This window comes from Pseudonaja textilis, chromosome Z, assembly GCF_049901715.1.
Source record: "Pseudonaja textilis isolate UNSWEBS1 chromosome Z, rPseTex1.2, whole genome shotgun sequence".
Lineage (NCBI taxonomy): Eukaryota > Metazoa > Chordata > Lepidosauria > Squamata > Elapidae > Pseudonaja > Pseudonaja textilis.
The window spans coordinates 95727655-95738796 of NC_142008.1; the positions used below are offsets into that span (position 1 = coordinate 95727655).

At 36.5% G+C, this 11142-nt stretch overlaps 1 protein-coding gene across 1 annotated transcript in view; it reads left to right on the plus strand.

Annotated features, from left to right (window-relative positions):
- EPOP (elongin BC and polycomb repressive complex 2 associated protein) overlaps positions 1 to 6057 on the plus strand; it is a 7155-nt gene extending 1098 nt beyond the window's left edge. Inside the window, exon 1 of the mRNA XM_026710680.2 lies at positions 1 to 6057. This exon is cut by the window's left edge and continues 1098 nt beyond it. Within this exon, the coding sequence (XP_026566465.1) occupies positions 1 to 1261 (1261 nt within the window). The 3' untranslated portion in view covers positions 1262 to 6057.
- The last annotated feature ends 5085 nt before the right edge of the window (positions 6058 to 11142 follow it).

An 11142-nucleotide genomic window follows, 5' to 3' on the forward strand; every position in this document is an offset into this window, starting at 1 on the left:
CAACGCTTACCCAGGGGACTTGCAATTCTTACACTCGGCAGTCAGGGCGCACGGAACCGGTCAACCGGCTTGCGAGCCGGAGATCGGGCGCCCTAAGCGCTCCACTTGTGGATGCCTGGCCAAGAAAGGTCGCTCGGCCTCTATCGCCGGCTCCAAGAGGCAAGGTACATCGGCTGGCTTTTCTAGTGATTCAGATTCCAGCGGTGCGTCAAGCCCGGCAAGTTCTAGCGATTCTTCGGAAGATGAGGAGGAGGAAGACGACGACGAAGAGGAGGACGAATCTTCCTGTAGTAGCGAAGACGGCAGCTCCTCCGGATCAGAAAGTAGTTCTCTATGCAGTGGCGATTCCGTGCAAAGCACGCGGTATAGACAGGCCGCCCTTCCCCGCATCCCTCCCCAAAATGCATCTTCCCAAGTCCTCCCCAGTGTGGCCAAAGCACTGCGCCCCGACCCGAACTTGATCTTTTGGGCCAGGACGTTGCGCGCCTCCACTTTGGAAAGTTTCAAGCCGGTTCCCACCACTACGCTTCAGCAGGACAGACCGGAGACTCGGCATGCTCGTTCGGTCGGCCCTAGCGAAAGACCGCAGCCAAAGAACGGAGGCGTCAGGGAGTCGTTGGAGTTGGGTGTCCAGGAAGGCGAAGAGGCCGATTTTCTGAGCATTCCTGATCGTGTCCGAGCCGGCGAACGTGATAAAACCGAGGAAGCTGCGCTTCAGCAGACCTCCGAGGAAGGGTCAGGCAGAGGGGCCCATTTCGACCGGCTCATCAGGCAATCGAAACTGTGGTGCTACGCCAAAGGGTTCAACGTGGATGGGAAAGTCTTGCGCAGAGCCGAGCAGGCCAAAGGGTGTCCCCCCACTTCCAAAGCTGGCCTTCTCAGCCTGGCCAACAGACCGCTGAAAGGAAGCAGCGATTCGGAAAGAGGTGCCAGGAGAAGTCGAGTCGAACAGGCCAAGGGGAGGCCCCCCAAGATTCCGAGGAAGAAGACCCCAAAGGGGGGCGCTCCGCCTTGCAAACGCTTGCTCAGTACCGCTCCGGGGCCTGTAAGGAATCCATTTACTTTGATGGGCACTTTTCCATGTACGCCCGCATTAGTCGTGGGTTCCGATGGGGATCTCTGTCCTGCATCGTCCCTATGCGTCAAAGACTCCTGCATCCTTTCCAAAACGCACCCACTTTGGACCTGGCAGCTGGGGGGCCATGCCATCCCCATGCCTCCCAGCCTGAAATTCCGGGGATATGGTTTTGAAAACGTCTAGATGGAAGATTTTAAATTAGTTTATGTGCAACGATTTGTCTTTGGTAGAGGGAACAGTATGGATGGGAAAGTTAAAATAGAATATATTCTGAAAAGAAAAGGAAAATGATCTCGCCATCTTAAGTACATATACTTGGAAATAACCTTTTTGGGTTCAGTGGCCTTTAATTCCAAGTCAGGTGATAATAGCAATTGATGTTTAAACTCATTTGCCCCAAAGTAAGACTGGCTGAAATAGATAAAAATGTTTTTAAATAGAAAAAGTGCAATCAAATATATAACTATTCAGGAGGAATTATGGGATTTAATTATGTACAAGTGGCTGTAAGTTTGAATCTTAAAAGTTTTCAAAAGAATGGACTTTTTGATTCCCAAATAGCTCAAGTTGTTTTTTAAAAAATCCTGAAAATCTCCATCACATGGCATTTCTGACATTCCTTTATTTATAGCAGTGGCTTTGTTTTAAAGAGCCCATCTAATCAGTAATTCTTAATAAAATTACACACATTTGAAAATATAAATTTAAAATCTTACTTGACAATGATTACAGGGGGCCAAAATAAATGATTAAAAAGAAATGTTGACAGTAAGAGAAAGTAACTTGAAAATAAAGCTGAGTATAAATATCTAACTTTTATGCTTTTAGTTGGGGATACAGTGTTTTTGTTCATATTGCACATTTATATTGTAGGGAGCTGCAATAACAATAGTTAAAAAGAAGAAGATACAGGCTGTTTGGAGAAAATCTGGTCTCCTTTCCTTTTAACATGCAGTAGTTTGTTCCATACTGTGAAATTTGGAAAAGCTGGGGGGGTGTTGTAGGGAATGAGAAAGTTTCTGGAGAAGGCTCCCCTCCCCTCTCCAAGTGAAAGACCCTTCTATTCTCTCCCTCCCCCATTAGCAGAGTTAAAAGTATGCTCTCTTCCCAGCCCCCAACTTTCTTCCTTAATTTGGAAGAGAAATGGAATGGCCTCTCAACTGCAGCACATTAAACTCATCAAAGGATCACTCCCCTCCCCATTCCATTCACTTCCTGATTAAAACTTAAGCAAAGCCAATCTTATCCCCAATACCAGAACTTTGAGAAAAAGAAAGGTCTCCACAGTAAATTATTCCTCCCCCCTCTTTCGATAAAGAAAAACAGGGCAAAATTATTTTAAACCAAAAGTAGAAGCAAAATCCTTATCTTTCCTGCATGAAGGGAAAAAAAAGTTGTTTAAATTTTTGCAGCTTTTCAAGCAATTGTTTTTTGGTTAATAGATCCCTGACATTAGTAGCCCAAAGTAATATTCTGTTTATTTAAACATTTGCTGTAAAGAATAAATTGGATCCAGGGGTAAATTTGAATGAAACACAGGTGGACAATTTGATCTCCAAAGTAAAATGTAGAAAAGAGGAATTCTTTTGTCTTTGTCAGAGAAAACAAGTGATCTCCTTCCCTCATGCAAATAGTTCTTTATTTCATTTGTAATAAACCCCTTTGTCTTCTAAAGATTTCTCTGTGTCACCAAAATCAAATCATCTCCAAATTCAGATTGAAATCTTCATCTCTGAGAGTACAAAACCTTTATGACTGTAAGAGAGATAGGTATCTCTTCAGTTTCAAAATCTTATCTCAGGGAAGAAAGAGTTCAGTTGCTCCTAAATAGATCTGGCCTTGCTACACAATCCATAAAGACCACAGGCAAAAAAAACGTTGTTTAAAAGTGCAAAACAAATTTAATTAGGAGGTAAGTCCTTCTGGAATTACTGGACCTTAAACCCTTAAGTCTACATGATTTTATCTATAAGTAAGCTATGCATCAACTGACTTTATTCTCAACTGTGCAGTCAAACAGTAACATATTTAGGAATTACAAGCCAATATTTGTCTGCATCTATTATTAAAATAGGCTTTCCCAAAGAAAGGGACAAAATCTTACTGGGATGGCTGAGTGAAATGAATTGATTGAAATGCTAGATTTTATCTAGAAAGAAATTCCGGCACTTTGAATTTTACAAATTGATTTCTAAGTGCAACAATGAAACAAACCAAATATGGAATGTATAGAAATGTGTATGATTTTTAAAAAAAAGACTCATCCAGAACACAATCACAAAAATTCTACACTGCAATTTCTACTATTCCCCATTTTGGTTAATTATATGGTATTTAAATTTTGCAGCTAAATTACACTTTTTTTTTAGGTTGTTATACTATATTCTCATCTACTCGGGAGTAAGAAGGATTGATCTCAACAGAATTTTATTTCTAAATAAACCTGTTTAGGATTACTGGGTTAGTTTTGTTCACCTTATAAGCCTGCATTTTTGTTAAGTGAGAGATGTTTTATTGTCAAAATTGTTCTCAGTGAAGAAAGGGAAATATTCTGGGTTTTTTTTTCAGGCAATGCGGTATCCTTATGCAGTCCCCATTTATTGTGTTTATGCAGAAGAGCTGTCCATTGAATTGTGTGAGTCCCAAATATTTGAAAGCAACAAAGAAAGAATGAGAAAACCTGGTTGTTCCTGGGGGCATTACATAACTTAAAGCTTTGTGTGAAAGAGCTGAATTAAGAATTTCCTGGCTGGCAGCTCTCTCCCCCCTCCCTCCCTCCTTCCCTCTCTCTCCCCTCCCCCAGTTTTGAGCATTTATTTGATATGAATCAGTTTTACTCAAATATACCAAGAATATAGAAAGATAAAAATAAGAGGTTTTTTTTTTGGGGGGGGGGGGAATCTAGATCATTATCTTTGGAATTCCTTCATGATGGATTAGAAAAGTGACAGGAAGAATATGAAAGAAAGCAAAGGAGAAAGGGATTTTTTCCCCAGTTGTCTTCACCTGCAAATCCCCCTCACCCAGCCCAGTTATTTTATTTTGGTGTTCAAAATATGAGTTCAGTTTTGCTTAGAATAAAGGAGGGAGTCCCTGTGTTTGCCAAGCAGGATGCAGTATTAGTTGCAGGCTGGCTATTCAAAAGAATGTGGAATTCGAAGGAAGCCAAATATTGACACACCTCTTCAGTTTCTCTCCTGAACTTCTCACTGGGTTTTGCAAATAGGAGCCACACAAATGAAGTGGGGGGAAAAAGATCTAAAATAATCTATAAAGAATTGGTTGAAATGGAGAAAGGGGACCGCTTCCAATCTTATATTTCCACCATAATCCAGTTTCTGTATTCGGGAATAGCTCTGAAGGACCCATCTGTTGTAGGGTATTGCTGCTGAGGAGAGGTGTGGATATGTGGGTGTGAGTGTGTATGAGACAGAGAAATTGCACCCCCGTGGTGCAAGGCATACTTGTTCCCTCCCCAATACAACCAAGCTTGCATTGATTTTCTGCAGACAGCACTGTGTTATACAAACTGCCTTCTAGTTCTCTGGATCAGTTGCAATGTTGCTCACCCCACTCCTTCTTTACATAAAATAAGCTTACCATCTTTATTAAAATATTAGAAAAGTAATAAATAAAAAGAGGCAAGGACAATCGGCAGGGGGAAAAATCATTTTATATATTAAGCCAAAATAACCTCACTCTGCTTCTCAGTCAAACCAACCTGTTCAGCTTCCCACATTCATTCTATTCTGTGTAAAAGATACTACCATGTTCTGTCACATAAACCTCTAGCAAGTGATTTCGAGATGAATTGTTCCCAGTCATTTCAGTAGAGATCCTTCCCTTTTGTGTTGAAATGCTCATACAGTTGCTAGCTCATGGTTCTTAAAAATGAAAATGCCCCTTAAGACATGCAAACATGATGTAGTGGTATTCACACTTGTTTGTACATGTCAGGCAGAACTGTGTATGTCACACAAATACAAATATTAGGAATAGTAAAATCCTGGTATATGTATGTGCAAATTAATGTGAAAAATACATTTTCAAACAATGAAAAGAATACTGAAACTGCACACTCAAGTGAGTTAGTCTGACTGAAACTGGAGACTGATCTTTCTATAAACATGCTGCAGAATTGCTAGGCTGGTTTTTCAGTAATTTATGAAAAACCTTTGTTGATTCCAGAGTAGGATAGTTTAACTCTAAATATTGTGGATGTCTTGTTGCTTATGTGGTTTACAGTACATGTATAGGGCTGCACCTATGCATTGCCTGTAAAGAAACAATTACATAGATACCCAAACATACAAACAATATTGTAAAATTAAATTATCCCTCCACTGAAATGTATATGAGAACAGGTTTTGCAGGTACATCAAGTTCTGTATTTTTAATGGAATGGAGCTGCTTTATGTGTGAGATTTGTGTGGGTGTAAGTGTATAAATCATTGTGATGTATCAGCTTAGACTGTATTCACAATGGATGTTCAGAGCATCAATAGGAATATTTTCACACATGACACAGAATGTACATTTGATCTTGTAAGTATAATGCAAATACAATCCCACATTTCTTAACATGCATAGTGGGTTTAAATCTGACTTTGTTTTTCTATTTTTACCTTCACAGCATTCACATGTATTGCAAGGAGGCTCAGAGTTGTGTATGAAAATCCTTTGTCTCTAATGTCATGTTTTGATACTGCATTCAAAATACTCAGGGCTACTCAGTGAATTATTGGCATGTTTTTCAAAATTTTCTGGGATAGTCTAATTCAATTGATATTAACAAAACTACAACAACTGGATTTTGATCTCCTTGCATGACATCTCAGATCAGACTTCTTCACAGCAATGACGTTTTTTTCTAAATAGATACCATTTACAATATGGAGGAAAAGTGATTTATAACATTTTATGAAACCACATTCCCTTGTATGCATGTGTAAATACTAGTACATTTTTTCATAGAATGTTTTCCAATCAGTTGTATGTTCGAGCCACTAGGCACTCACAATTACAACAGAAATATAAAGTTTCAAAACTTTTAATATCATGCATGTAAACACTTCCTTATAGAGATACAGGGAATTTTTAAAAAGTTAAACTTTAAAGCTTGTTTTCAAAAGTGGACATTAGTGTGATTCCCATGCAATGTTGTACTAAAGTATGGTTTTTAGTTTTGAATTTAAAGGTTATATATGACTTATAACATTATCTGCAAGCCAAGAACCCACGGATTGATCTGCAAATCCTGATTGAGGGTTAGGTGTGATTTCAGCTACACCGTTATGGTTATTTTTATTTCAGGCATATAGATCTTAAAAAGAAACACTAGAGAGGCATTAAAAGTTAGATTTTAGTTAGCCAGGAGAAGCTACAATCACATATTCAATACACTTATAATGGAGTAAAAGATGAGGCTTGTCTTGATCTGAGGTTGATTCCTAGTGACATTGGATAAACAGAAGTGATTTAATGTTTCCTTCTAGAGAGTTTTAAAAAAAATCCAGTGTATCTTATAGATCAGGTTCCAAAAGGTTTGGTTTGAAATGCTTATTTCCTTTAGATCAGTCTGAAATCTTAGAGGAGTCAATTATCAATCTTATTCAACTAAATAAGTTGAAAGTAAGGATATATTTTGTGTTGCATAGTGCAACCTGATGGATGTAAATATGGATAATTGGAGGCCTTTCTTGCTGAAAATTCTGCAGTTGCATTGTTGAATAGGACTTTTTCAATCCCAGGAAATAAATATATTTTAAAGAGGTCATCTGGAGTTCAAATGAATATTTTCAAATCCTGGAGTGTCTGTGATATGCACTGATTTGCTGCTTTCAGTGAAACATTTCTAAAAACATGATTGAATGCCATCTTAAATTTGAATACACTGTTTGGTTTCTTCCAAACTGCTGGCAATATGGCCTCAGATAACTACTGGAAAATAGGCCTCTTATTTTTAAGTAAAGCTGTGTTAAGCAAGATTAACAAATGAAATTATTGTGTGGTCAATACCTACATTGTTGAGATATTGTGGAAAATGACAAACCTTGGAACAAAGCCGTAATCATATGAGAAATTTATTTCTATTTTTATATATTCTTTCTACCATAAAAAATAATCATATGCAGATAGTAAGGAACCTGATATTTGGTTGAGATTAATATAAATTAACAAAAAGAAACATGTTTTTCAGATTAAAAAAGGAGGAAGCATTGTTACTAATTCAGATCTCACATTTCCAGCAAGAAGTTCTTTAGTTTAATTTTTTCTATAGTACAGCTCCTAAGGTAGAGTGCTCACTGATGTTTGGACAAAAGTACAGTAAATGCAAGCTCTCTCTTGGGAACAAGCCTCTCCTATGTCATAGATCTTTCTAGAGGATGATAACCTCTTTAGAATTCACATTGGCCTGTAATGGGAGTATCCCAGATCGGCACAAGATGAAAAAAAAAAGGATTTATCAAGATTAGTAGTACTGTTGAGTCAGCTAACCTTTTATAATGGAAAACTTTCTCTGTAAAAGGGAAAAGAAAACAACTACCTATTGTAGAGTTATTTTAGACTGTAATGTCTCTAGTTTAGAGGGTTTCTTTTCCAGGGATTGTTTCATTGCAGAATAAAGATTCCAAACAGAGTTGATTGGAAGATTTACACATATCTTTTCCAGTTACTTTTACATAGCTGGCTAGATAGCACGAGGTAGAATGAACTTCTGTTTTCATTTAAGTCATTTGAAGCCATTCAAAAAAAAAAAAAGATGGGAAAATCAGCTTGAAGGAAGCTTGTAAGGATGTAGAAGTCAGGGAAGTAAGGTTGAGTGGTTAAGGGGGAGAGGGAGCATACATCTTCATTGTAAGTCCCCCTTTCTCCTCTGAAATTGAAATTTAAAGATATTTACATTTCTCCATGCCCGAAGAAAGGAAATGATCAGTACCTACAAATAAAATAGCATCCTGTGAATTGGTTTACTAATTCCAGTTGGTTGTATCTGAATTTGAAAGAATTTAGATTGAAGGGTAGAACTTTCATTGGAAAGTTCCCAAACATAATTCTCTGAATCCTATGACCTAGAAACAGGTAAATTTTAAGAAGAATAAAACTATTTTTTCCAATAAACAGTATTTTTCATTACAAATTGATTCTCCCTCTTGACTGTGTTTAGGAAGAAGTGAGAGAGGATTGTCTTGGAACACAGCTAACAAAACAAAAGCACAGTGAACTAGCATTTTCTCCTTTGTTCTGATACAGAAGTGTTGGACCACTGGTTATGATGGAAACTATAATACAACACTACTGAAATATTCCTTATTACTGGAAGATTGTACACAGAAAAAATTATTTTTCTTTGTTATCTTCTTCAAGCTAGCTGGAAGAGAAAGGGAATAAAAGTTGGCTTCATGTAAATGAATTTAAGTTGCATATGCTGTATATAAACTGTATATACTGTTTAACCTTCACCGTGCAATCTGGAACCCTAAGTACATAAAACAAATAAAAATGTATTTTTAAACAACAACAAAAAGTGTGTATTCAACTTTTTAAATAGAGACATTGATTATATCAGACTAAAGAAGGATTTTTCTTTGTGTTAAGTTAGTAATCCCACTTTCTGCTGTAGATATAAAACAAAATGATTGCTGGATCAGGACTGAATTCTTAGTTAAATTAGGTTTGCTTTAACGAGTAGAATTAAACCTAGGCACTATAAAGTTCTTACATTGATCCTGGGATTTAAGCATCACTAAAATGAGATTCAACCCTGTTTTATTTGTGGAAAACATATGAATGTTAGACTAAGCTTTTATATTTCAAGCAACGTTAAATGTTTTGAGACAGCATAAATTTTTGGTACTGGTTACAAACTTGTTTGTATTGAACTGAAATTGAATTGAACATTTGTAGTCCTTAAGTGGTCAAGAATATTGAATTGAACTGAACATTTGTAGTTTTTATGTGGTCAAGAATATTCCAAATGAATTGTGTACAAGATGAATATTTTCATATTGTTTTCCAACATTTAATGATATAATCAACCTCTTACTTCTCACTTTTGCAGAATATTAGAAGAGTTCCAACTTCCAAAGTTTTGCCCTGTAAATATTAAATGTTTTTTTTAGCATTCTTTTTATTAAAACCAATGGTTTCATTACTTCGGTAATACTTTGTTTGTTATGAAGAATCAAATGTGGCTATTTCCTATGTGTGCTGATTTCCAATTCTGTGCCTTGATGCAAAATTTGGGACTAGCCTGTTTCTTGATACATTTTAAGGAATTAAAAATAAAATACTCTAGATGAGTAAAATGTGCATCAGATTCTTTTGTTTTCTGGAAACTATAAAAAATGACAATACAAGGAAACTGATGTTTATAGTGAGTCCATAGGAGAGAAAAGTATGCAACATCATTGTAACAATAGCATGTAATCTCTGTGAAAACAATTCAATATACAGATTTCAATTTGGTGTCTTCTAAGATGTGTAGGATTCTCATAATTCTGATGTAGCATAGCAATTTGCATATCCCAAGTCAATGAAAACTACATTAAAAGTCATGCTAACCTATGATTTAGTCAACATGTATTATTGGGTTTATTCAACTAAGGACGGAGGACTTGCAAGCCACATTGGCCGGGTTTCAAAACCTCAATTAGGCAAACAAAGGGTCACCTCATTTTAGCTTAATGCAATATCTCAGTGAATTTTTAGTAGATTGGGAGCTAGAGGAAATTGATTCGGTCTTCCTATACAGTTGTGAAGTTCATTGGACAATTTTGGAGCCTATAGTTCATATACACGTGTTGCATTTATAAAAGACGCTAAACCATGGTTTGCTTAACCATGGTAAATTGGAAAAAAAACGGGTCTACAACTAAGCATGTGGGGTGTGTTGGAGGGATTGTTTTGGTTTTAAAAATTCATTTTGCAGTAAAGCAAATTATCGAGAGAAAAAGAGAACTAGGTATCTTTACTAACTAAATTAACTTGCTGTAATTTTGGCTTCAGTCTTTCAATATTCTTTGACCCCAATTGTTAAAAGAAGGGATAATCTCTACCTCTGGCTGATAATTATAGTTGTCAAACTATGTAGAATTGTTAGGTTGAACTGCTATATGAAGGAGTTTCTTCTATATAAAGGCTTTTCTCAAAATGAGAAGATAACAGACTGGGGCATTTCCTAACTGATCATACTTTGGTGGGTTTTTTAATAGCATTGTAAATGTTACAGAAGAGAAATGAAATAGTTAAATAGAAATTTATAAACATAGCCACCTGATTTCTACTCCCAAATCTATAGGAAATATTTTTGAAAGTTCTGAATCCTCATAAAACACTTTTCACATCCTTAAAGTTTTTATTTTTATTTTGGAGAAACATGGTAAGCTAAGCTAAAAAAAAAAGAAGAGCTAGAATAGATCTTTTAAGATCTACTTTTGTTTTAAATAGAAGCCTAAAATGTACCAGTCAAGTGATCTAAATAGTGTGGAAGAATTTTTTTGAAAATTCAAGAGCAGTACACCTATCAGAATGCATTTGTTCAGCTGGAGGAAGTTCATTTTTTCAGTTTACAACAGAAGTGCTGATTTTTTAAATTTTTATTTTAAGCTGATTCGAGAAAAACACAGGAACTGCTTTATCACCTCATTATCCACAGGCCTTGTCACTCCCTGTCATCAAGCAGCTTTTTCCTTCCCCACAGGATTCAAAGGACATTTTTACTCAATAGGGAGAAAGGCACAGGTGGGGCTGCAACATGTTGGACAAATAGGAAATCAATATTTACAGTATTAGGATTTGAAAGCAGACATTTGTATCATGGTATTTTGGAAAGCTATTGCCTTTTCAATTTTTCCTCAAATCCCTACTTGATTGGATGAATATGAATCTATGTTATAAGATAAGGATGATTAAGATGGCCCACTTCACATATCACACTGAATTCTAACATGGATTGATTGGTTTTGGTTACTATGTGGCATGAAAACTACCAAGTATAACTTATTCAATAAACTAAGTTTAAACAAAACATGGCTTAACATACATAAATTTATCAATATGAG